The sequence below is a fragment of the Callithrix jacchus genome, chromosome 22 (assembly GCF_049354715.1).
Source record: "Callithrix jacchus isolate 240 chromosome 22, calJac240_pri, whole genome shotgun sequence".
Taxonomy (NCBI): Eukaryota; Metazoa; Chordata; class Mammalia; order Primates; family Cebidae; genus Callithrix; species Callithrix jacchus.
The window spans coordinates 45,808,686-45,835,950 of NC_133523.1; the positions used below are offsets into that span (position 1 = coordinate 45,808,686).

Genomic DNA, 27,265 nt, shown 5'->3' on the forward strand with positions numbered 1-27,265 from the left:
ATATGACGGTAATGTGTTTTTTGCAAACTGTTATGCACTTTAGGATCACAGTGGAAAAATACTCCTTACTTTAGGTTTATTCGTTTGTGCCCTGTCAGTGTTTTTCATGATATTGAAAATAGGCTTCTGTAGAAATGATTTGAGTTACATGTAATTACCCTTAATTATTTGTTGATTTTTTTTTTTTAATGGAGTCTCACTCTGTAGTACAATGGCATGATCTCAGCTCAATGCAGCCTCCACCTCCCGGGTTCAAGTGATTCTCCTGCCTTAGCCTCCCGAGTTGCTGGGATTACAGGTGCTTGCCACTATGCCTGGCTAATTTTGCCCTTTACTAAAGAATCTTATTCCTTTTGTGTTCCTGTACTTTGAAGATCATGTTGGGAAGTTTAAAATAAGAATTGTTCTTTGTGTCGTTTTTACACATTTCAGTATTATTTACCGTTTGTACTGAATTGGAAACCTATTGATGTTTACATCTTGTAGATGTCTCTTCCAAATGCATGATGAAGGCAACATGCACAGGACAACGTAATACAGAAGTGTTCCCCACAAGGACATTGCAAAGACATGAAAGTCATCACATGAGAGAAAAATCTTTCCAATGCAATGAGACTGGCAACGCCTTTAAGTGTAGCTTACTTTTAAGGAAAAATCAGATAATCCATTTAGGAGAAGATCAGTATAAATGAGATGTATGTGGCAAGGTCTTTTTTTTTTTTTTTAACTTTTTAATTTTTTTTTTATTTTATAGCTACTTACTTACAGAGTGGCAAGGTCTTTAATCAGAAGCGACAGCTTTTCCGCCATCGTAGACCTCATACTGGAGAGAGACCTTACAAGTGTAATGAGTGTGGCAAAACCTTCCGTCAGATGGCAAATCTTGTATGTCATCATAGACTTCATACTGGAGAGAAACCTTACAAGTGTAATGTATGTGGCAAGACCTTCAGTCAGACGTCATACCTTTTTTACCATCGTAGACATCACACTGGAGAGAAACCTTACAAGTGTAATGAGTGTGGCAAGACCTTCAATCAAAAGTCATCCCTCACATACCATCATAGACGTCATACTGGAGAGAAACCTTACAAGTGTAATGAATGTGGCAAGGTTTTTAATCAAAAAGCACACCTTAAATGTCATCATAAAGTTCATACTGGAGAGAAACCTTACAAGTGTAATGAGTGTGACAAGACCTTCAGTCAGAGGTCATCCCTTACATGCCATCGTAGACTTCATACTGGAGAGAAACCTTACACGTGTAATGAGTGTGGCAAGACCTTCCGTCAGTATTCAGCCCTTGTAAACCATAAGGCAATTCATACTGGAGAGAAACCTTACAAGTGTAATGAGTGTGGTAAGTCCTTTGGTCGAAATACAACCCTTGTAAATCATAAGGTAGTTCATACTGGAGAGAAACCTTACAAGTGTAATGAGTGTGGCAAGTCCTTTGGTCGAAATACGGCCCTTGTAAATCATAAGGCAGTTCATAGTGGAGAGAAACGTTACAAGTGTCATGAGTGTGGCAAGGCCTTCAGTCAGACGTCCTCCCTTACATACCATCATAGAATTCATACTGGAGAGAAACCTTACAAGTGTAATGAGTGTGGCAAGGGTTTTAATCAAAAGATACACCTTGAATGTCATCATAGAGTTCACACTGGAGAGAAACCTTACAAGTGTAATGAGTGTGGCAAGACCTTCAGTAAGATGGCGAGTCTTGTAGGCCATCATAGACTTCATACTGGAGAGAAACCTTACAAGTGTAATGTATGTGGCAAAGATTTTAATCAAAGATCACACCTTGCACCTCATCGTAGACTTCATACTGGAGAGAAACCTTATAAATGTGAAGAATGTAACAAACTTTTCAGAAGCAAATCACAGCTTGAAAGACATAGGAGAATTCATACTGGAGAGAAACCATACAAATGTAAGGTTTGTGACAAGGCTTTCAGGCGTAATTCAACCCTGGCAGAACATACTAGAATCCACACAGGAGAGAAACCTTACAAGTGTAACGAGTGTGGCAAAGCCTTTAGGGGGCATTCAACACTTAGTCACCATAAATCAATCCATGGTACAGGGAAAGTTTTCTAACGTAATGATTGTCACCAAGCCTTCAGTAAGGCTACCACCATTGCAAATCATTAGAGAATCCACAATGAATAGAGATCTTACAAATGTAATAAAGGTGACAAATGTTTCAGACATCATTCATCCATTGCAGTTCATTGATATACTGGAGAGAAACCTTACAAATGCTGTGATTGTGGCAAAGTCTTCAGTCGGGCTTCATCTTAGGGAAAACGGGAGAATTCATACAGGAGAGAAACCTCACAACTGTTATGACTGTGGCAAAGCCTTCACATTCACACCTCAATAGACATCAGAGAATCCATACTGGGCAGAAATCTTACAAATTTCGTAAGTGTGGCAAGCTCTTCAGTCCAAGGTCACTTTTGCAGAACACTGGAAAATTCATTTTTGAGATAATTGTCCCAAATGCAATGAGTCTAGCAAACCATCAAGCATTAATTGACATTAGAGTCGGTTCAGCATTGATATGAGTTTGAGTTGACTTAACATTCAGTTCAAGCATTAATTGACATTAACGAGTTTATGTGAAGAGGATTGGTCTTGGCATGTCTGCTCATGCCTGTAATCCCAGCACTTTGGGAGCTCAAGATGGGTAGATGACTTGAGATCAAGAGTTTGAGACCAACCTGGCCGAGAGACGTAAGTCTTTTCCCAGTTTTTTTTTGAGACGGAGATTCGCTCTTGTTACCCAGACTGGAGTGCAATGGTGGGATCTCGGCTCACCGCAACCTCCGCCTCCTGGGTTCAGGCAATTCTCCTGCCTCAGCCTCCCGAGTAGCTGGGACTACAGGCATGCGCCACCACGCCCAGCTAATTTTTTTGTATTTTTACTGGAGATGGTGTTTCACCTTGTTGACCAGGATGGTCTCGATCTCTTGACCTTGTGATCCACTTGCCTTGGCCTCCCAAAGTGCTGGGATTACAGGCGTGAGCCACCGCGCCTGGCCTGTTTTTTTTTTTTTTAACAAAAATTGATAGGGATTTTTAGGGGTGTTGTGTTGAATCTAAATCACATTGGGCTTTATAATCATATAACAATATTAATTTTTCCAATATATCAATCAGGGTTGTTGTGGGCAGGAGACCCCGTAAGTGCCGAGGGAGGAGTCAGAAGCCTCAGTCTGTTTCCATATAAATAATGAAGAAGAAAATAGAGATAATCGTAGTAGTTATTCATAGGTGATCTTAGTTATTCATAGGTAATCATTAAGATATATACAAATATGTATACTCAGCATAATCTTTTACTAATGCCTCTCAGGTGTTGAAGTGTGAACCTAAGGTGACATTGTGAAAGAAGTGACCCTAAGGCAAGATGCTTTAAGCGCTCTGTCATGCCCGTGTAAGGGCTGCTGGAGGACACCTTGGCTATGTGACAGCACCAGTGCTGGGAAAGTGCCCGATGTTTAGCAAGCTATGGAAGGATATGTCAGACATGTCTCCTTCTTCCCAGGAGCTAGGAGAACACTGCACTCCCCAGGTTCTTGCGGTGGGCCTGATGGCTGTCAGGGAGGCCCACAGACATCCTGGGGCTTAATTGTCTCTATGTGATGCTATGCTTCAGTGGTCATGTTTCATGTCTGTTTTCTTATTCCATTTCTGGACCTGGTTCCTCTTTTTCTTAGAAGGTAAAATCAGTAAAAGGAACATAAATATTAATGTCTTGACAAGTGTGGAAAAGCACTGACTCATTATGCTCCTTCCCTTGTTTCGGCTTCTTGAGTGTCCTGGGCCCCTAGCTATGTGACACGTGATGTACTTTGACCCAATCACTGACCACCAATGCGACGCGCTACCTACCCTGCCCCAGCTTTGTAGTCAGTAAATGTCAGAGTGTGCGGACACTCGGGGCCACTGCCGGACTCCGCGCTTTGGCTGGCAGTGGACCCCTGGGCCCAAACTCACTTGCTCTCGATCTTAGTGTCTTGTGACTATTTCCAGTTTCTCGTCTCTACACCACTAGAGAGGGGCTCACAGAACCCTGTAGGGCTGGACCCTACATCTGGCGCTCCAACGTGGATTTCTGTCTTGCGTGAAGGTACGCCTTGAGCGTGGAAGCAGGAGATCGTTCAGTGAGAAATTCCTCAGGACTGTGCTTAATAAGCTTGTGGTAAGCTGAAGTGCCTCAGAGGAATCCAGGGTAATCGTGGTACAAGCCAGTATGAAATACTTGGCCTATCTTAATTTTATTAAAATTCTCCCTCAAAAAGGAAGGTCACAGTTTCTTCTGAGAAATTTATTCAGTTGTTGGAGGTTATGGATCAGTTTTGCCCCTGGTTCTTCATTGAAGGACCTTGAAACTTATGGATTGGCATAAGTTCAGCCGCCATCTTAAAGCGACTCATGAGGAACAGCCTGTTTTTTCTGTTGCAATCTGGTCTCTTTGGTCTTCTGTACTGTCCTCAGGTCTGTCCAGACACAGGAAAAGTCCTTGGAGGCCGACTCCTCCTTCCTCTCTTCAGAGGAGGTTCTTGGGCCACTTTCTCCAGAGGACACAGCCAAGATTGAACACACCATTTCTAATATGAAGGTGGACCTAGAATTCACCTTTGTCTCTCCACCTACTCCTAAGCCTTCTGCACCACCTTTTACTGCATCTGATGACCTTATGCGTGAGTTACAGACTACCGATTGGCAAAGCCCGATTGAGCAGTCCATGCAACAGCCATCATGGCCAGAAGCTTCCGCTCTTTCTCAGCCCTGCTGTAGGGCTCTGAACCATCCATCTAATCGGCCCAGTGTTGAAGCTCTCAACTCTATCCCTGTTCAGGCTTGCTGTAAGGCCCTCAACTCTGTCCTGTGCATCAGGCTCTGTAGTCCATTGGTCAGCCTGGTGTTCAGGCCCTCAAAAGACGTGCTCCGCAGGTAGCCGGTTCACAGCCTGGTCCACAGGCCCTTGACAGACATGCATCACAGGTAGCCATGGGTCAGCCTGGTTTAAAGGCTCTCAACCTTTCCTCTCAGCATTCCAATTCCCTTTCTGTTTCTGGTCCATCCATGGTTGTGGTTTGCTCCCAAAAACAACATGTCACATACATAGGTGAGGATGATATGCCACTGATGACAGATACTATGCAGGCTCATGAATATGGGGATTCTGAGGCATGGCAGTTTTCCATGGTTTTGCAGCCTGCTGCTCCCGTCCCGGCACCCCCTGGCACTAATCCACCTGCTGTTCTTGCACTGCAAACCAACGGCGCCTAAGGGCACACAGCCTGACACTCAGGCACCAGTGCCTGTTTCTCAGCAGTCTGTGCCCACTCCTGCTGGTATTCCTGGTGTACAAGCTGTCGTCCAGTCAGATCCACTCAATCCAGGACAGCTTCAGGTGCACATGGCAAATTGGGAAAGCTTTTCTTTCAAATTTCTTGAAGATCTTAGGGAAGCAGTCACACAGTATGGAACTAATTATCCTTGTGTCCACCCCACTTTAAAAGCTTTGGCAGAGGATAAATGTTTGGTGCCATATGATTGGGTATGTCTTGGCAAGGTGGTCTTAACAAAATCTCAGTATGCGGTTTAGAAGTTGGTGGGTCGCTGCTGTTCAGGAACACATCCACAGAAATTAGGGAGCCAAGCCTCCTGTTAACATCTCTGCCGGTCATCTTTTAGGCATGGGGCAGTGCACTGCTATTGTACATCAAACTATTATAAATGATGAGGTCATTGGCCAGCCTTGATGGATGGGACAAAATTCAGGACGAAGGTGCACGTTGCCGTTGATTTACGCCTGTTAGGGACTTAATGGACCATATCCAGACGTTACTGCCCGTCTTCACGATGCGGCAGCAAAAGCTATTCCTGATAGTCATGAACAACACCTAGTTGTGGAACTCATGGCTTGTGAACAAACAAACCCAGACTGTCGGGCAGCTGTTCCCCAATTAAGGGTAAAGTCTCACCAGGAAGAGATATACTTACCTATATTCAGGCTTTTGAAGGTGTTGAAAGCACCATGCATGCGGCAATATTATGCCTCAGGCTATGGTGGGTATTAAAATGGGTGGACAATTCTCTGGTAATTGTTTTCAGTGTGGTCATTTCGGACATATACAAAAGAATTGTCCTGGCCCTTGTGGCTAACGCTCTGCACAATGCCAGTCTCAAAGACCAGTGCAGCAACGGCGTGAAAATACAAATGTATGCCCTAAATGCTGTAAAGGATACCATTGGGCTAATCACTGCCATTCTAAGACATTGATGGCAGCCATTTACAACAAAACCAGAATCAGGGAGATGGGAAGAGGGGCCGTCCCCAGGCTCCACAAAACAGTGGGGCATTCCGGAATGTTCAGCCTTAACCTTCTGGGCTGATGAATGCCTTTCCAGTCAGCAGATTTCCACTGCAACTGTTGGTGCCCCAGGAACAAGTGACACAACCCCACAAAGATCTCATTACAACACCTGTCCCCCGCTACCTCAGGGAGTGCCTCAGTAGACCTGCTGCACCGGAGACATTTCCTTATTGCCTGGGGAGCCTCCAATTGCTGTACCTGCTGTGTCTTTTGGCCCTTTGCCATTTGGCTCTGTTGACCTTTGACTTGGTCTATCAAGTCTGAATATAAAAGGCATCCAGGTACGTACTGGTGTTCATAGACCCTGATTATACTGGGGAAATTCACGTATCAGCTCTGCTGTTCTTTGTGTGCCTCCACGTGGAGAGATTTCGTAGCTCCACTGCTCCTTCTCCCTTACATACGACTTGGCTCCAGCTCTGAGATAAGAATGGGCGGGTTTGGGAGCGCAGATAACTGGTAAACCTACCTACTGGGTGAGACTTATATCTGACAGTTGGCCTGTCCTGGTTATATTCAGGGCAAAAAGTTTTCTGGAATGATTCATACGGGGGCTGACTGTTCTGTTATTGCCTTGCAAGAGTGGCCTCCTCATTGGCCCAAAGGAATTACTTCCACCGGTTTAGTGGGTGTTGGTCAGGCTTCTGAGGTTTATGACAGCTCTCCCACTTTGAATTGTATAGGCCAAGGGATAGTCGGGTACTGTCTTTTAATCACTCCCATTCCAGCCAATCTTTGGGGCTGCGATCTACTACAACAATGGGGGGCACAAATCTTTTGATACCTGTTTCCTGTAGCCCACAGAGCAGAAACATGATGGCTAATATGGGCTACGTCCAGGGACAGGATTAGGAAAAACAGCGCAGGGAATTACAGAAGCTGTTGAACCTTATAAGTTTGACACTTATAAGTCATGGCTATTCTTAGCAGCGGTCACTATCAGGCCTCCAGATCCCATTCTGCTTACCTGGAAAACATAAATTGATTTGGGTCCATCAGTGGCTACTGTCTCAACCTCAACTGCAGGCTCTCCATGTTTTGGTTTCTGAATAGTTAGAAAAGGGACACACTGAGGGATCTTTTTCTCCATGGAATTCACCTGTATTTGTAATTCAGAAAAAGTCTGGTAAATGGTGAATGCTAATGATTTAAGAGCTGTTAATGCAGTTATTCATCCTATGGGTGCTCTACAACCTGGTCTGCAACTCCCACCGTGATTCCTGAGTATTGGCCTCTTATTATTTGTAAGGATTGTTTTTTTTATATTCCCCTAGCAGCTCAGGACTTTGAGAAATTTGCCTGTTCCTGCTCCTAACAATGTTGGTCCTGTAGCATGATACCGCTGGAGAGTTTTCCCAGTCATTTGTTGGCTATGTGTTACACCCTTTTCTGGAACAGTTCCCTCAATGCTGTATTATTCATTACCTGGACAATATCCTTTCTTCTGCTCCAGCATGTTCTGTTTTACTTTACTGTTTCATGGCCATTCAACAGCCTATCACAGAGGCAGGTCTGGTAATTGCCCCTGAGAAAATTCAAACTTCTTTCCCTTTTCAGTATTTGGGCATACAATTAGAAGAAAAAGTTATTAGACCTCAAAAGGTTCAGCTTAGAAGAAGCTCCTTTACAACTTAAAATGATTTCCAAAAACTTCTTGGGGATATTAATTGGATTCAGCCCTCCTTGAGAATTCCCACCTATGTTATGTCAAACCTCTTTTCTACTTTATGAGGAAATCCTGACTTATGTAGCAAAAGATCTTTAACTCCTGAGGCAGAGTCTGAGCTGCAGCTAATTGAAAACAAAATCCAATAAGCAGAGGTTACTCGGGTTAGTCCCCCATTACCCTCTGTGTCATTCTCCCACAGAAGTTACTCAGAAACAGGATTTGATGAGTGATGTTTTCTTCCACACAGTTTTCTGAGAATGCTTACTGTTTATTTGGACCAAATTTCTGTTCTGATTGCACAGGCTCGCACCTTCTTAACATTTCTAGCCCAGAGCTTTATAGAATTGTTGTTCCCTTAAATAAGAGGTTTGCCAGGCTTTCACTCACTCACTTGGCAAGTGAATTTTGCTAACTCTCCAGGAATAACTGACAATCATTACCCTAATGTTAGGCTTTTTCACTTCCTTAAACTAACATCCTGGATTCTGCCCATCGTTACTGCCCAGGCTCCACGGCCTGAAGCCGTGACTGTTTGTACTGATGCTTCCTCAAACGCTCGTGCGACGCATACCAGACCACAAGAGTGAGGGGTTCCTACTGGTTCTGCCTCAGCCCAGTGTGCTGAGTTTACAGTGGTTATGATTGTCCTTCAGGGTTTCCTGAACCAGTTAATATTGTCTCCGATTCAGCCTATGTGGTACATGTTGCCCAGAACATGGAGACCGCTCTGATTAAGTTTTTGCCTGATGACGATTTGCTTTCACTTTTTAAAAACAATTCCAGGCTATGCTTCAAGCATGATCTTCCCCTTTCTATATTACTCATATTCGTTCTCATTCTCCTTTGCCAGGGCCCCTGTCAGCAGCCAATGCTAGAGCTGATGCATTAGTCGCTTCTGCAATTGATTTTCATGTGGTAACTCATACTAATGCGGCGGGTTTAAAAAACAAATCATCCATTACTTGGAAACAAGCAAAATCTACTGTCCAAAGCATCCTTCTTGTCAGCCACTTTCCTTTGGAGTTAACCCTAGGGGACTTTCTCCTAACACTGTTTGGTAGATGGATGTTACCCCTGTTCCCTCCTTCGGTAGACTCTCTTTTGTGGGTGTTACTGTTGATACCTTTTCTAATTTAATGTCGGCTACTTGCTAGACAGCACCGCCCACCTCAGCCTCCCAAAGTGCTGGGATTACAGGTGTGAGCCCCCGCACCCGGCTGTATGTTTTAAATCACGTTGATCAATGTTTGCAGATTTCATGGTACAAATTTCTAAGCTTTTAAATTTATTCCTAAATATTTCTTACTTTAGGTTCTCTAACAAATAGAAGTATTTTTAAAAGTTTCTTTTGAAATTGTTTACTGTTTATGTATGGGAGTTCACCTAATTTTTGGTGCTGATATTGTATTCTGCAAATACACTGAATGTGTTTATTAGTTCCAGTAGTATCTTGGTTGACTGTGATTTTCTACACAGAAGATTATGTCCTTTACAAACACATATAATTGTACTTCTTTCTTTCTGATTTGGATGAGTTTTATTTCTTTGGCTATTTCATTGCTCCGGCTAAGACAGCCAGTGTTTATTGATACAAGGGGTGAGAGCCTTCTTGGACCACGTGAGATCCTGCAGGAAAAGCATTCCATTTTCTCCGACTGGTTATTTCTGCTGTGGTCGTTTCATTGTTGCGGTAAATTTGTATCTCTGTTTACTTTGTTTAGGATGACTGGATGTTGAATTTTGTGAACTGCTTTTTCTCCATCTGTTGAGATGATGTGTTTTATCTTTCATTCTGTTAACGTGACATATCACATTGATTTGCTTGAATACGTGGACCCATCCTTGCATCCCAGAGATAAGTGGCAGTTGAATATCTACAATCCTTTTTATATCCTCTTGAATAGAGTTTTCTAGTACAAGGGACCATCAAGAACATGGAAAAATATGTATTATAAGAAAATTGTACTTGAATTTCACACTTTAGCAGCAGGGACTGACAATTAGAATGACGTATTAAACTAAGCAAGGTCCTGGGTTGTTTGAGTGGATAATGGAAACTGAAAGTTAACATGCAGAACTGTCTACTACACACAGGAGGTGAAGGACAATTTCATACTGCATGAAATAAAGTCAGGTCCCGGAGCAGCGGCGCACACCTGTAATGCTAGCACTGTGAGAGGCGGAGGCGGGTGGATTGCTTGATGTCAGGAGATTGAAAACAGCTTGGCCAACATGGTGAAACACCGTCTCAACTAAAAATGGAAAACAATTAGGCAGGCACGGTAATGTATGCCTGTAATTCCAGATGCTTGGGAGCCTAAGGTAGGAGAACTGCTTGAAATCGAGAGTTAGAGGTTACAGTGAGCTGAGATGGAGCCACTGCGCTAAAGCCTGAGTGACCGAGAAAGACTGTCTCAAAACAAACAGGCAAACAAAAAAGGTTTTCTGTTAATTAATTAGTAAGAATAAGCCGCATTGTCCCTTCTTTTTTTTTTTTGAGATGGAGGCTCACTTCCTTGCCCAGGCTGAAGTACAGAGGCGCCATCTCAGTGCAGTGTAACCTTCGTCTCCTTGGTTCAAGCAATTCTCCTGTGTCAGCCTTCTGAGTAGCTGGGACTACAGGTGCCTGCCACCATGCCCAGCTAATTTTTGTATTTTCAGTAGAGATGGGGTTTCACCTTGTTGATCAGGCTGGTCTTGAATGCCTAACCTCAGGTGGTCCACCTGCCTCAGCCTCCCAAAGTGCTGAGATTACAGGTGTGAGCAGTCACTCCTGGCTTATTTTCCCTTGTTGTGGAATGATAAAGTAACTTTCCTTGAAGTATATCAGTCTGTAACCAATCAAGTTGCCAAAACCTATGCACTGGTCTTGAATGGAAAATGTGGTGAAAGCTCCTTTGTCTTTCCCTCTGCCTGTGAAACCTTAACGTCTGTACTTTGGAATGCTGATCTCATTTATTTGGAGTTGATATTTCTAGGTGGCTGTCTTCAAACTTTGTGTTCACATAAACCCTATACTTAATCATATATTCTAAATTCTATTATTTACTGACATCAGTTTCTGTTGGATTGTAGGAGCCTCACCAGAGAGGGTGCCTGTCGCCATGTTGTGAAACTCACACTTGTCAAAGAGACATGGGTTAGGATTTTTTCCTCTCCCTGGGGATGAAGCTAATGAGCTGACACACATGGTCACCTCCATGACCAAGTGGAGCCAGGATGAACATGTGTCACTAAGGGTGTTGTCACGTCCTCTTACCTGAGGACTTACTAGTGTTTACCTTGAAACATGGATTTAATGCCTTGTATAGAACAGGGAAGTTTCCTTCTCTCTTGTCAACCTCTTAGCTCTTTGCCTATTTCCCATTGTATTCTGGTCTAAGGTTTATTAATAAAGTGGTTTTTATTTATTTCTCTATATCAACATTTGAGGGAAGATGTTTTTGTTTTCAGTTATATTTTCTCAATCTTTAAAAAGTGAAGTAAACAGTATTTCTTGTGCCAAACACGGTGGCTTACGCCTGTAATCCCAGTGAGCCCAGATCTTGCCGCTGCACTCCAGCCCGGACAACAGAGAAATATTCTGTCTCAAAACAAAACAAAACAAAAAAAGGCATGGTGGCTCACGCTTGTAATCGTAAGCACTTTGGAAGGCCAAGGCAGTCAGATCACGAGGTCAGGAGTTTGAGAACAGCCTGGCCAACACAGTGGAACCCCATCTCTACCACAGATACAAAAATTAGCTGGACGTGGTGGTGGGTGACTGCAATTCCAGCTACTCTGGAGGCTGAGGCAGGAGAACCGCTTGAACCTGTGAGGCAGAGGTTGCAGTGAGCCAAGATCGCGCCACTGCACCCCCATCCCGACGCCGGGCGACAAAGCTAGACCCCGTCTCAAAGAAACCAAAAATAAAACAAAAAGGAAAGAAAAAAGTAAATTAAAAAAAGGAGAAAATGATAGATGTCTTCCACAAATGTGCTGGGACAACTAACTGCATATCCACATGGAAAAGTATAATGGTGGATCCCTATGTCACATCATCAATTTTATTTTTAAAAAGTTACGAGAGAGACCAGGAAGGGAGTACAGCGGGAGGGGGTGTTACTTTGTCTCCCAGGCTGGCCTGGACCCCGGGGTTCAGCAATCCTCCGGCCGTTGCTTCCTGAGTAGCTGGGACCCCAGTCTCCCGCCCTCATGCCCTCATACTGTGTTCAAGCCCCAGGTAGTGACCTCACACCTCCCGGGCCTGAGCACTCCTTCCCGCCTCCCAGGCGGTGGCGTTCGGGGTCTCTGAAGCTAAGCTCGGGGTGAACTCTCCCGGGTGAATGTTTTGTGGGCGTCAGCAGGAAAACTACTTTCCGCCCAGACAGGGCTTTGCATTTCACATTCTGCTTTGCATCCCCTTTCTAGACAATTCCAGGACTTTTGCCTCCAAAACCCGAGAAACAGGCACTGGGAGCGAGGCTGAGAGAGACACGTGTTGGCCGGCCCCGCCCTCTTCTGGTTCTGAAGGGCAAGGTCTCTCCGCCTAGCGCCCCGCCCCCACCTCGCCCAGGCCCCGCCCACCTCCCTGCGGGCCTCGCCCAGGCCTGGCTTAACCCGGAAGCGGATCGCGTGAAATGAGGGACCCTCCGGGACGCGTGAGTTACGCTCTGTATAGCATTAATTCTCCGCTTCCCAGGTCCCCGGCGCTTCTGTACCTGGGACTTGGGGTCCCCACAGAGCTGGAAATTCTCACCCATCTTCCCTCACCCAGAGCAAATTGAGACGTTTCCATGAGAGTCCGGGGGTCGCTGTCTTTTTGGTTTAAAGTCGCCCTCAGGCTTGTCCCGTCCCCGGTTTTTCTGTTATAGGGCACTGTATACCCTTCCTATCGCGTAGTTTTCCTGCTTAAAACCTTTTTCTGACCCCTCCTGCCCCACGCTTATTAAAGTCCTCACCCGACAGGTAGATTCCCACCCTGGGCACCTCCCACCCTTGCCCTCGTCAGCCCCCTGAGCGCAGCGCTGCGGCTCCAGTCTTGGGCAGGCCGCGTCCTCTGCATGCTCCTGGGATCCTGCAGACCCCACCCTCGTCCTAAGGCGCCGTCGCCCCCACAGCTCCCTCCTCGTGAGGGGCCCTGCTGCTCCTCAGATCTCCCCTCCGCAGTCACTACTTCCCCTGAGCCCGACTTGGGGAGGTGCCCGGGGCCTGTCCTGTGACACGGGGTGGTCTTGCCTGCCCAGCTCCTGCCCCTGTAAAAATGTGCTTCTCCGGATGCAGGCGACTTACTTCAAACCCTCCTGTGATTGTGGGGGCCCACGGAAATCAGGAGACAGCAGTAGAAAACCTGAGACACAGAAAAGAGGAATGAGAAACACCCACAACAGATGGAAAAGTAGAGAATGGGTGAGGGATTTGCAAGAGACAGCAAAAGTGAAAAAATAAAAGGAGGAGAAAAGCAAGTGGAGAAATGTAGAGAAAAGTGAGGTGTACAAAGAAATGAAGGACAGCAAGGCAGGGATGGGGCAGCAAAGAGGGAGGCTCATGAGAGTGAGAGAGACGAGGAGGGATTTGGAGCCGGGGCAGACAGAGCAGAGTGGTGCCGGTGACAAGAACAGAGGGAGCCACAGCGAAGAGGACACCTGGGAATGTGGGGTGCCAGAGAGTGGGGACGGGGGTATAACAGGGAAGAATTTAACAGGGAGGGTAGAGGAGGTTCAGAGATGGAAGAAGAAGCAGAAATATATGGAGATTAAGGACGATTGGGGAGAAGGAGCAATAAGAGGTTAAATAAGTTAGCCAGGCGCAGTGGCTCACGCCTATGATCCCAGCACTTTGGGAGGCCGAGGCGGGTGGATCACGAGGTCAAGAGATCGAGACCATCCTGGTCAGCATGGTGAAACCCTGTCTCTACTTAAAATACAAAAATTTGCTGGGCATGGTGGTGCGTGCCTATAATCCCAGCTACTCGGGAGGCTGAGGCAGGAGAATTGCTTGAACCCAGGAGGCGGAGGTTACGGTGAGCCAGGATCGCACCATTGCACTCCAGCCTGGGTAACAAGAGCGAAACTCTGTCTCAAAAGAAAAATAAATAAATAAATAAAAAATAAATAAATAGGTTGGGAGGATGGAGCAGAAGAGTTGGAAGAGGAGGAATAGAGGGAAGAAGGGGATAAACAGCAGGGGAGAAGAGGGGTACAAAGTGAGGAGCAGAATCCCAGGGAAAAAGGAAAGAAAATGAGCTAGAGAGAGAAGGGGAGAATGAGAGAGATGTACAGAATTAGGGAGGGAAGCACAGTAAGGAAGAAAGAGGGGCTGGGTGCAGTGGCTCTCGCCTGTAATCCCCGCACTTCAGGAGACTGAGGCAAGGGGATGCTTCAGTCCAGGAGTTTGAGACCAGCCTGGGCAACATAGTGGGACCCCATCTCTGAAAAAAAAAAATTAACCTTGTATGATGGTGCACACCTGTAATCCCAGCTACTCTGGAGTCCCAGGTAGGAGAATTAGTTGAGCTCAGGAGGTCCAGGCTGCAGTGAGCCAAGATCATGCATCCACAGAGTGAGATCCAGTCTCTCAGAAGGAAAAAAGGATGGGGGGCTTTGGGTACAGATGAGTGGGTGAGTTCATTGGATTTGATTAGTTGTGACGTGTTGACTTCTGTGTATATAATCTACTTAAATACGTTTTAAGTTATTAAAAGTTATTGTTTTAGTTTTAGGAGATTGAGAATTTTAAGATTCCTATCTATAAGACATGTACCTTTTATAAATCTTGGCATCAGAGGTTAGCTTCCACTTGGAATCCCTATTCAACCAGAGGGCAGTGACTTATTCAGTTGTGAGTCACTCTCTTCCCTTTTCTCAGAGTGGGGTAGGAAGTGGGGCAGTGAAGTGGGAAAAGAATCACTTTCTGTTATTACATAATACTTTTAATTTAATTAATTAATTATTATTTGAGACACAGTCTGCTTCTGACTCCCAGGCTGGGTGCGGTGGCATCATCTCCTCTAACTGCAGCCTCAACCTCCTAGGCTCAAGCCATCGTCCTACCTCAGCCTCCCGAGTAGGTGGGACCATGGGGCGAGCCACCAAGCCCAGCTAGTTGTTTTTTTTTTTTTTTTTTTTTTTAAGAAACAAGGTTTCAGGCCGGGTTCGGTGGCTCATGCCTATAATCCCAGCACTTTGGGAGGCCGAGGCGGGTGGATCACGAGGTCAAGAGATTGAGACCATCCTGGTCAACAAGGTGAAACCCTGTCTCTACTAAAAACACAAAAATTAGCTGGGCATGGTGGTACGCGCCTGTAGTCCCAGCTACTCGGGAGGCTGAGGCAGGAGAATTGCTTGAACCGAGAAGGCAGAGGTTGCAGTGAGCCGAGATTGTGCCATTGCACTCCAGTCTGGGTAACAACAGCGAAACTCCATCTCAAAAAAAAAAAAAAGAAAGAAAGAAAGAAAAGAAACAGGTTTCACTATGTTTCCTAGGCTGGTAAACTCCTAGGGTCAAAGGATCCTCCTGAGTTTTTGTTTGTTTGTTTGTTGAGATGGAGTTTCGCTCTTGTTGCCCAGGCTAGAGTGCAATGGCTCGATCTCAGCTCACTGCAACTCAACCTCCTGGGTTCAAGCGATTCTCCTGCCTCAGCCTCCCAAGAGGCTGTGATTACAGGGGCCCGCCACCACAACTGGTTAATTTTGTCGTTTTAGTAGAGATAGTGTTTCTCCATGTTGGTCAGGCTGGTCTCAAAACCCCAACCTCAGATAATCCACTCACCTTGGCATCCCAAAGTGCTGGGATTGTAGGCATGAGCCATCGCACCTGGCTGGCAGTAGCCTCTCATTTTTTCCTCCCAAAATACTGCAATTACAAGGATGAGCCACCGTGCCTGGCCAACATAGTGCTTTTTTTTGTTTGCGTGTTTGTTTGAGGCGGAGTTTCACTCTTTTTGGCCAGACTGGAGTGCAGTGGTGCGATCTTGGCTAACCACAACCTCTACCTCCTGGGTTCAAGCAGTTCTCTTCCCTCAGCCTCCTGAGTAGCTGGGATTATAGACAAGCGATACCACACCTAGCTATTTTTTTACTAGAAGGCTGAGGCAGGAGAATCGCTTGAACCCAGGAGGCAAAGGTTACAATGAGCCGAGATTGCACCACTGCACTCCAGCCTGGGCAACAAGAGCAAAACTCACCTCAGAAAAAGAATGGGGCAGGAAAGAAGAGGGGCATAAAGTAAGCAGAAACTCAGCAGGAAATGCAGAAGGAAAAAGAGAGTGTAGGGCTGAGGGCCCCACAGGGTCGTGGGGTGAGCCTCGTGCTGTGCTGAGGCGCAGGATCCAAGAAATAAAGAGACAGGACACAGAAGTACAAAGAAAACGCAGCTGGGCTTGGGGGGGCCACGCCACCTATAAGCGGAGTCAGGTGAGGCCCCGAATGTCCAGAAGCGTGAGTATTTATTGTGTTTAGGTTAGGGGGCAGGGCAGTGAGTGAAATCATCTTTAAGGATAGTGATAGGGTCGTGAGCAATAAAACATGGGGTCCACCCCATTAGGTCACCTAGGCCAGGAGGGGGACAAGTACACAGCAAGGGACACGTTCCCACGAAGGCAAAGGCCGTGTGCAGTAAGAGGTCCACCCCCATTAGGTCACCGAGGCTTGAATGTGGGCCGTGCACAGTGAAGAGGATGCAGTGTGCAATACTTCTATCTATGGGAAACTACTTCTAAGAAGATTTATAGGTGGATGCTTTAAGTCACATAGCAGTGACAGAGCTGTCAAGGTTACCGCCACCTGCTGGCAGCTTCCAGTGGATTCTATGGGAAGATACTTTTCAAGCAGCAGGGTAGCAAGAGCTGATAAGTTCACAGTCACCAAGGTGGATTGCCGGTCTGAGGGCAGCCTTCCACAAGAAGTGGAGCAAGGTCCTACAACTCCTTCATCAGGAGGAGTGGCTCTCGCCCCAAGCCTGCCATACAGCGGGTATCCTTACGATACTGAACGCTCCTGCCTGGGCCATGGATTCTTGTCCTGGCATAACTATTTTCCCTTAAATCATGCTCTGCACTGCGTCTGCTCTAGGCATTCCTCCGATTATAAGCTGCTTATTCCTTAATTCATGCTCTGTACTGTGTCCACTCTAGGCATTCCTCTGATTATGAACTAAGATATAATTATAGGTATATATGTAGGGAAATATTCTTTAGACACTCATACTATCAACTATTATATGATTATATAGAGAGGATTAGATAAAGGTATTCTTCAAGCCCTAATTCTATAAACTAATATATTATTATGTAAAGGATTATTATTTTGTGTTTTTTTTGGTTTTTTTTGAGACGGAGTTTGGCTCTTGTTACCCAGGCTGGAGTGCAATGGCGCGATCTCGGTTCACCGCAACCTCCGCCTCCTGCATTCAGGCAATTCTCCTGCCTCAGCCTCCTGAGTAGCTGGGATTACAGGTGCACACCACCATGCCCAGCTAATTTTTTGCATTTTTGGTAGAGACGGGGTTTCACCTTGTTGACCAGGATGGTCTTGATCTCTTGATCTCGTGATCCACCTGCCTCAGCCTCCCAAACTGCTGGGATTATAGGCGTGAGCCACTGCGCCTGGCCTGTTTTTATTTTTTAAGACAGAGCCTTACTCTGTCACCCAGGCTCGAGTGCAGTGGTGCAATCTCAGCTTACTGCAGCCTCCACCTCCCAGGTTCAAGCAGTTCTCTGCCTCATCCTCCTGAGTACCTCGGATTACAGGCACTTACCACCATGCCTGGCTAAGTTTTTTTTTTTTTTTGAGACGGAGTTTCGCTTTTGTTACGCAGGCTGGAGGGCAATGGCGCGATCTTGGCTCACCGCAACCTCCGCCTTCTAGGTTCAATTGATTCTCCTGCCTCAGCTTCCTGAGTAGTTGGAATTACAGGCATGCGCCACCATGCCCAGCTAATTTTTGTATTTTTAGTAGAGACAGGGTTTCACCGTGTTGACCAGGATGGCCTCGATCTCTTGACTTCGTGATCCACCTGCCTCGGCCTCTTAAAGTGCTGGGATTACAGGCTTGAGCCACCGTGCCTGGCCTTGTTTTGTATTTTTAGTAGAGATGGGGTTTCATTGTCTTGGCCAGGCTGGCCTTGAACTCCTGACCTTGTGATCCACTCACCTCCACCTCCCAAAATGCTGGGATTACAGGTGTGAGCCACCACATCTAGACAGGGACTTTCTTATCTCTGCGTGATCTCTGGTGCAGCGGGCAGCAGAGGCCTGTCTTTCTACAGGGTGAGGTCTCTCCTGTATGTGTTTTTCTCACAGGAAGGGAGTGAGTGGTTTCTAACATTAAGTCTTAAATTCTTTTCACGTACAGGGTTGATTTCTAAAGACTCATGTGAGGAAGCAGCTCAGAAGAGGAAAGAAAAGGAGCCGGGCATGGCTCTTCCTCAGGTAAAGTGACACTCCTCGGTGGATTCATCTGTCTCTTCCCTTTCTGCAATGCCAGGTATTGTAGTAGCCAGTCTGTTCTGAGTCTGAAGCGTCCTGCCTGACATGTTGGCTCGCACTCACCCGTGCCTTCCTCAGTTCCTGTCATCTGCTCTGAGATTCCATCTCCTGTGACCCAGTGACATGAACTCAGGAAGAAACTCCACTGGGCTTGGTCATGGGAAGGGCTGACATCCAGACCTGGATGGACACGGGGTGTGGGCCCTGCGGTGTCAGTGCTGCTGGGAAGGTTGGATTATTTTGGGCCACAGATGTATGTTAGCTCTTTGTGGATGAGATCTTAGAAACCACATATGAAACACATAGGACCAGGTGCGGTGGCTCACGCCTATAATCCCAGCACCTTGGGAGGCCAAGGCAGGTGGATCACGAGGTCAAGACATCGAGACCATCCTGGTCAACATGGTGAAACCCCGTCTCTAATAAAAATACAAAAATTAGCTGGGCATGGTGGCGCACGCCTGTAGTCCCAGCTAACTGGGAGGCTGAGGCAGGAGAATTGCTTGAACCCAGGAGGCGGAGGTTGTGGTGAGCCAAGATCATGCCATTGCACTTCAGTCTGGGTAACAAGAGCGAAACTCCGTCTCAAAAAAAAAAAAAAAAAAAAAAAGAAACACATAGGTTAATGTGCACAGATACCTGGTAAATTCTGGAAAAGGAGACCAATAAGGGGAGCTATTTTGTAACTGATTTGGGAATGCAGTGGAAGCCACACTAGTAGATCAACACGTCTCTGACTCCAAACTTCTTTTCTTAAGAGACATGTTTTTGGTCTGGGTATGGTGGCTGATGCCTGCAGTCCCAGCACATTGGGAGGCCGAGGCGGATGCATCACTAAAGCTCAGGAGTTCGAAAGCAGCCAACATGCTGAAACCTCATCTCTACTAAAAATTCAACAATTAGCTGAGTGTGGTGGCACACGGTGGTAATCTCAGCTACTCAGGAGGCTGACATAGGAGAATCACTTGAACCCAGAAGGTGGAGGTTGCAATAACCTGAGATTGTGCCACTGTACTCCCGCCTGGGTGACAGACAGAGACTCTGTCTTAATAATAAATAGAAAAAGGGTCAGCAGGGTGGCTCAAGCCTGTAATCCCAGCACTTTGGGAGGTCAAGGCAGCCAAATCATGACCTCAGGAGTTCCAGATCATCCTGGCTGGCAGAGTGAAACGCCATCTCTACTAAAAATAAAAAAAAAATTAGGCTGGGTGCGGTGGCTCACACCTATAATCCCAGCACTTTGGGAGGCCAAGATGGGTGGATCACAAGGTCAAGAGATCGAGACCATCCTGGTCAACATGGTGAAACCCCGTCTCTACTAAAAATACAAAAAATTAGCTGGGCATGGTGGCGCGTGCCTGTAATCAGGAGGCAGGGGAATCAATTGAACCCAGGAGGTGGAGGCTGTGGAGAGCCCAGATCGTACCATTGCACTCCAGCCTGGGCAACAGAGCTACACTCCATCTCAAAAAAAGAGAGAGAGATTGAGAGAGAGAGAGAGAGAGAGAGAGAGAGAGAGAGAAGGTGTTTCCCCCTGACCCAGGACTGGAGTACAATGGCGCAATTCTAGTTTACAGCAGCCTCGAACTCCTGGTTCAAGTCCTCTACGCTTTACCCTCCCAAAGAGCTAGAATGATAGGCCTGTGTTGAAACATGCAGCCGCTAATTCTTTCTTTCTTTTTTTAGACAGTCTTGCTCTGTCACCCAGGCTGGAGTGCAATGGTGCGATGTCAGCTCACTGCAACCTCCACCTCCTGGGTTCAAGCGATTCTTCTGCCTCAGTCTTCTAAGTAGCAGGGATTACAGGTGCCTGACACCACAGCCCACTAATTTTTGTATTTTTAGTAGAGACAGGGTTTCACCATGTTGGCAAGGCTGGTCTCGATCTTCTAACGTCGTGATCTGCCCGCCTCTTCCTCCCAAAGTGCTGGGATTAGAGGCAGGAGCCACCATGCCAGGCTGGTTTCAAACTCTTAACCTCAAGTGATCCGCCCACCTTGGCCTCCCAATGTGTTGGGATCATAGGCGTGAGCCACCCTGCCTGGCCATGTGTTTTCTTTTCGTTTGTGTATTTTTTATATTGACCATAAAACCAAGACTTCTACAGTGACTTTGGGATCTTAAAATCTTTCGTGGGTAAGTACAGTAAAATGCAGCAATAGAGAAGAAATGTTCAAAAATACCTTAAGGTGGGTTTGTCAGAACAGTCTGTGATGAAACGGATACTTACTTTCTCTTTTCTCACTTAGTGTGAAGGTGGAAACTCAGTCCTCCATAATGTTTTGTTGAAATGTGTTTTTCATTTTAGGGATGCTTGACTTTCAGGGATGTGGCTGTAGAATTCTCTTTGGCGGAGTGGAAATGCCTGACCCCTGCTCAGAGGGCTTTATACAGGGACGTGATGTTGGAGAACTACAGGAACCTGGAGTCTGTGGGTGAGGAAAACGTCCCTCCAGACACGAGGAATCTGCCCTTGTCTATCTTGACTCTTCCTGGGTTTATATTTCTTTCTTTTTTTTTTTTTTTTTTTTGAGGCGGAGTTTTGCTCTTGTTACTCAGGCTGGCAATGGCGCGATCTTGGCTCACTGCAACCTCTGCCTTCTGGGTTCAAGCAATTCGCCTGCCTCAGCCTCCTGAGTAGCTGGGATTACAGGCGCGCACCACCATGCCCAGCTAATTTTTGTATTTTTAGTAGAGACGGGGTTTCACCTTGTTGACCAGGATGGTCTTGATCTCTTGACCTCGTGATCCACCTGTCTCAGCCTCCCAAAGTGCTGGGATTATAGGTGTGAACTACCACGCCTGGCCGGTTCTATATTTCTTTTTGTGATTTTGCCCCATACATTATGCTTTTTTGTTTGTTTGTTTTTGAGACAGTGTCACTCTTGTCCAGGGTAGAGTGCAGTGGTGGGATCTCACCTCACCGCAGCCTTTGCCTCCTGGGTTCAAGCTATTCTCCTGCCTCAGCCTCCCAAGTAGCTGAGATTACAAGCCTGCGCCACCATGCCCAGCTAATTTTGTATTTTCAGTAGAGACGAGGTTTCTCCATGTTGGTCAGGCTGGTCTCGAACTCCTGACCTCAGTTGATCCACCTGCCTTGGCCTCCCAAACTGCTGGGATTACAAACAAGAGACACCATGCTCTGTATATGCTTTACATATGCTTGGCCTCTGTATATGCTTTACATGTACAGCCTGCCAGATTGCTGGGATTACAGGCATGAGCCACTGTCTGCAGTCTTCCATGGACTCTTTAGTGATTTCCAAATATCAGATGATGTCTTCTGTGAACACAGAGCATTTAACTTTTTTTTCCCACTCCTTGGCATTTATTACTTTTTCTTGTGTCTAATTTCGTCAGTCAGGATTCCAGTAACATGCTGAGTAGAAATAGCAAAAGCAGGCTTATTAGTCTCTTTCCTGATCTTAGAGGAAGAGATTTCAGGCTTTCGCCATCCACTGTGATGGTAACTGTGGGCTTCTCCTAAATGGTCTTTATTATGTTGAGGTGGGTTTCTTGTATTCTGTGTGTATTGAGTGTTTTTATTTCAAAATAATGTTGTTGCTGGGCGCAGTGGCTTATGCCTGTAATCCCAGCACTTTGGGAGGCCGAGGCAGGTGGATTGCTTGAGGTCATGAGTTCGAGACCAGCCTGGTCAACATGGTGAAAAACAATAATATGTCTATTAAAAAACAATAATAATAATAATGTTGTCTTTTTGATTTTCAGTAGTTTGTTTATAATGTGTTACTTCGATGATGTGCTGGGGTTCATTCAGAAAGTGGTGATCTTAGCATGTATTTCAGGGTTTGTTTTTTTTTAGGCAGAGTCTCTCTCCGTCGCCAGGCACCAGGCTGGAGTGCAGTGGCGCGATCTCGGCTCACTGCAACCTCCGCCTCCTGGGTTCAAGCACTTCTCCTGTCTCAGCCTCCAGAGTAGCTGGGACAACAGGCGCGCACCACCACGCCCAGCTAATTTTTGTATTTTTAGTGGAGACGGGGTTTCACTATGTTGACCAGGATGGTCTCGATCTCTTGACCTTATAATCCACCCGCCTCGGCCTCCCAAAGTGCTGGGATTACAGGCTTGAGCCACCACGTCCGGCTTCTTTTTTTTTTTTGGAGATGGAGTTTCGCTGCTGTTACCCAGACTGGAGTGCAATGGCATGATCTCGGCTCACCGCAACCTCCGCCTCCTGGGTTCAAGCAATTCTCCTGCCTCAGCCTCCCAAGAAGCTGGGACTACAGGCGCGCACCACCATGCCCAGCTAATTTTTTTGTATTTTTAGTAGAGACAGGGTTTCACCTTGTTGATTAGGATGGTCTCGATCTCTTGACCTTGTGATCCACCTGCCTCGGCCTCCCAAAGTGCTGGGATTATAGGCGTGAGCCACTGCGCCCAGCTTTTTTTTTTTTAAGATGATCTTTTGCTTTTGTTGCCCAGGCTGGAGTGTAATGGCGCAATCTCAGCTCACCACAACTTCTTCCTCCCATGTTCAAGAAATCCTCCTGCCTCAGCCTGCTGAGTAGCTGAGATTGCAGGCATGTGCCACCATGCCCAGCTAATTTTGTATTTTTAGTAGAGACGGTGTTTCTCCATGTTGGTCAGGCTGGTCTCAAACTCCCAACCTCAGGTGATCCGCTGACCTCAGCCTCCCAAAGTGCTGGGATTACAAGTATGAGCCACTATGCCAAGCTTAAATTTTGTACTTTCAATAGAGATGGGGTTTTGCTTTTTGGCCAGGCTGGTCTTGAATTCCTGACATTATGACCTACCTGCCTCAGCCTCCCAAAGTGCTAGAATAACAGGCATGAGGCACCGCGCCTGGCCAACTAATTTTTCTGATTTTACATATGGATTTTTGGTATGTGATCTGCAATATGTCTGACACCCTCCTCTCTGTAATGTCACAAAGTACCTCAAGGCACCGGGGGTTATGACTGTAATCCCAAGACTTTGGGAGGCCGAGGCAGGTGGATCAGCAGAAGTGAGGAGTTTGAGACCAGCCTGGCCACCATGGTGAAACCTTATCTCTACTAAAAATACAAAAATTAGCCAGGCATGGTGGCGCGGGCCTGTAATCTCAGCTACTAAGGAGGCTGAGGCAGATGAATCACTTGAACCCAGGAGGCAGAGGTTGTAGTGAGCAGAGAGGTCTCATCATTGCACTCCAGCCTTGGTGACAGAACGAGACATTGTCTGAAAAAAATAAAAATATCAAAAAGAATTTTCTTTAAAAAATCACAAAGTACCTATTCTTCCTGGATATATATACTTTTATGACATATATAGAAAAATATTGTGTTAGTATTTTCTTTTTTTTGAGACTGAGTTTTGCTCTTGTTCCCCAGGCTGGAGTGCAATGGCGCGATCTCACCGCAACCTCCGCCTCCTGGGTTCAGGCAATTCTCCTGCCTCAGCCTCCTGAGTAGCTGGGATTACAGGCACACACCGCCATGCCCAGCTAATTTTTTGTATTTTTAGTAGAGATGGGGTGTCACCAGGTTGACCAGGATGGTCTCGATCTCTTGACCTCGTGATCCACCCTCCTTGGCCTCCCAAAGTGCTGGGATTACAGGCTTGAGCCACCGCACCTGGCCACGTTTCAGTATTATTTACCATCTGTCCTCAATTGCAAACTTACTGGTGTTTATATTTTGTAGATATCTCTTTCAAATGCATGATGAAGAAGTTCTCATTAACAGCACAGGGCACTACAGAAATGCTCCACACAGGGACATTGGAAACGCATGAGAGTCATCACACTGGACACTTTTGCTTCCAGGAAATTGAGAAAGATACTCATGACTTTGAGTTCCAGTGGGAAGAAGAGGAAAGAAGTAGCCATGAAACTCCCGTGACAAAAATCAAAAAGTTGACTAGTAGTACAGAGCGATGCGATCAAAGGCAGGCTGGAAACAAGCCTGTTAAAGGTGAGCTTGGATTGAGCTTTCATTCCCATCTCCCTGAACTGCACGTATTCCAGACTGAAGGGAAAGTTGACAATCAAGTGGAGGAGTCTCTTAACGATGCTTCCTCAGTTTCAACATCCCAAAGAATGTATTGTAGGCCCCAAACCCTTATTTCGAATAAGTATGAAAATAATTTCCTCTATGCTTCACTACTCACACAACAACAGGAAGTACATATGAGAGAAAAGTCTTTCCCATGTAATGAGAATGGCAAAGCCCTTCATTGTAGCTCACTCTTAAGGAAACATGAGACAATCCATTTAGGAGAGAAACAATATGAATGTGATGTATGTGGAAAGGCCTTTAATCAGAAGCGATACCTCGGACGCCATGGTAGGTGTCACACTGGTGAGAAACCTTACCAGTGTCATGAGTGTGGCGTGAACTTCACTCAGCAGTCAATCCTCACACGCCATAGTAGACTTCATACTGGAGAGAAACCTTCCAAGTGTAATAAATGCAGCAAGACCTTTGGTCGAAATTCAGCACTTGTGATTCCTAAGGCAGTTCATACAGGACAGAAACCTTACAAGTGTAATGAATGTGGCAAGGTTTTTAATCAACCATCAAACCTTGCAAGTCATCATAGACTTCATGCTGGAGAGAAACCTTACAAATGTGGAGACTGTAACAAAGCTTTTACTCGGAAATCAGACCTTAAAAGACATAGGAAAATTCATGGAGAAAAAGCATACAAATGTGAGGTCTGTGACAAGGCTTTCAGGCGTCATTCACACCTGTCACAACATACTAGAACCCACACTAGGGAGAAACCTTACAAGTGTAATGAATGTGGCAAGTTTTTTAATCAGCAATCAAACCTTTCAAGTCATCATAGAGTTCATACTGGAGAAAAACCTTACAAATGTGAAGAATGTGACAAAGTTTTCAGATGGAAATCAGACCTTGGAAGACATAGAAGAATTCATACCGGAGAGTCACCATACAAATGTAAGGTGTGTGACAAGGCTTTCAGGCGTGGTTCACACCTGGCACAGCATACTAGAATCCACACTGGAGAGAAACCTTACAAGTGTAATGAATGTGGCAAAACCTTCAGTCAGATGTCGTCGCTTGTATTCCATCGTAGACTTCATACTGGAAAGAAACCTTAGACGTATATGCTGCAATAGTCAGGTAAAAATAAATAAAAATAAAAGAAACAAAACATTTAAAAAGTGTAAGGAGTGTGGCAAAGTTTTTAATAAAAAATCCAACCTTGGCTGGGTGTGGTGGCTCAAGCCTGTAATCCCAGCACTTTCGGAGGCCGAGCGGGTGGATCTCAAGGTCAAAAGATCGAGACCATCCTGGTCAACATGGTGAAACCCCGTCTCTACTAAAAATACAAAAATTAACTGGGCATGTTGGTGCGTGCCTATAATCCCAGCTACCCAGGAGGCTGAGGCAGGAGAATTGCCTGAACCCAGGAGGCAGAGGTTGCGGTGAGCCGAGATCGCGCCATTGCACTCCAGCCTGGGTAACAACAGCGAAACTCCATCTCGAAAAAGAAAGAAAGTTTTAAGCTTTTAACCAGTCTGGTTTCATTTAAATTGTGAGGTCCATCTCCAGCCAATAGAGGCAGTGATAGAAGCACAATGCATTAGGATAAAAGGCCCTCCTCTCCTTGTTCAGTGTGCTCCCCTGGCAATTAGGTTTAGAGGCAGCACCTTTCTACACAGGTAAAATTGCCTTGCTGAGAACTTCTTGGAGTGATTGTTTCCTTTGAGACTTCATACTTTTTCTACTAACAAACCTTAACATCTCTATTTTGAAACACTGATCCCACTCATTTGGAGTTCATGTTTCCAGGTGGCTATCTTCAAGCCTCATGTTCACACAAACTCTATACTTAATTATTGGTTCTAAACTTTATTATTTACTTCTAACATCAGTTTCTGTAAGAATGTAGGAGTCTTACCAGAGAGGGCACCTATTTCCATGTTGTGAAACTCACATTTCTCAAAAAGAAAAAAATTGGTTTGGATTTTTCCCTTTTCCTCTGGATGAAGCCAATGGGCTGACACAGACGGTCACCTCCATTACCAAGTAGAGCCAGGATGAACATGTGTGACCAAGGGTGTTAAGTCCTCTTACCTGAGGACTGATTAGTGTTTATCTGCATAACATGTACTTAATGGGTTGTGTAGAACAGTGAAGTTCCTTTCCCTCTTTTCAGTCTCTTAACTGTTTGCCTCTATTACCCATCACATTATGGTCTAAGGCTTATCTATTAGTAAAATGTTTTTTTTATTATATCTATTGTTGCGGAGATGATTTCTCATTTTGGGGAAGATATTTTTGTTTTCAATTATATTGTCTCAACATTCAAAAAGTGAAGTAAAGAGTATTTCTTGGATCAGGCGTGGTGGCTCACGCCTGTAATCCCAGCACTTTACGAGTCTGACCAGGCAGATCACTTGAAGTCAGGAATTCTAGACCAGCTGGGCCAACGTGGTGAAACCTCGTCTTTACCAAAAGTACAAAAATTAGGCATGGTGGTACGCGCCTGTAATGCCAGCTACTCCAAAAGCTGAGGTAGGAAAATGGCCTCAAGCAGGGAGGCAGAGGTTACAGTGAGCCAAGATCGTGCCATTTCACTGCAGCCTGGGCAACAGAGTGAGACTCCACCTCAGAAAAATAGAAAAGAAAAAAGTAAATTAAAAAAAAAAAAGATTTGTTTACACAGGTAAGAAAGAAAAAAAGAAGTAAAAGATCTCTTCCACAAAGTTGCTGAGACAACTGGATATCCACACGGAAAAGA

At 45.7% G+C, this 27,265-nt stretch overlaps 2 protein-coding genes across 5 annotated transcripts in view; both read left to right on the forward strand.

Annotated features, from left to right (window-relative positions):
• LOC144580889 (uncharacterized) overlaps positions 1–11,491 on the forward strand; it is a 41,550-nt gene extending 30,059 nt beyond the window's left edge. Inside the window, 1 exon segment of the mRNA XM_078361272.1 lies at positions 778–11,491. Coding sequence (XP_078217398.1) covers positions 778–2,103 — 1,326 coding nt within the window. The 3' untranslated portion in view covers positions 2,104–11,491.
• Positions 2,048–27,265, forward strand: part of LOC103790050 (uncharacterized) — a 60,474-nt gene continuing 35,256 nt past the window's right edge. The window contains exons 1-5 of one of the 4 annotated variants that reach the window (XM_078361228.1): positions 12,664–12,707; positions 13,330–13,455; positions 18,399–18,475; positions 20,841–20,967; positions 24,196–25,685. In XM_078361228.1, coding sequence (XP_078217354.1) covers positions 13,452–13,455; positions 18,399–18,475; positions 20,841–20,967; positions 24,196–25,619 — 1,632 coding nt within the window. In that variant the 5' untranslated portion in view covers positions 12,664–12,707; positions 13,330–13,451 and the 3' untranslated portion in view covers positions 25,620–25,685. Of the gene's footprint in view, positions 6,680–12,663; positions 12,708–13,329; positions 13,456–18,398; positions 18,476–20,840; positions 20,968–24,195; positions 25,686–27,265 lie in introns of those variants that run through there. The other 3 variants (XM_078361230.1, XM_078361229.1, XM_078361226.1) reach the window with 3 other exon arrangements.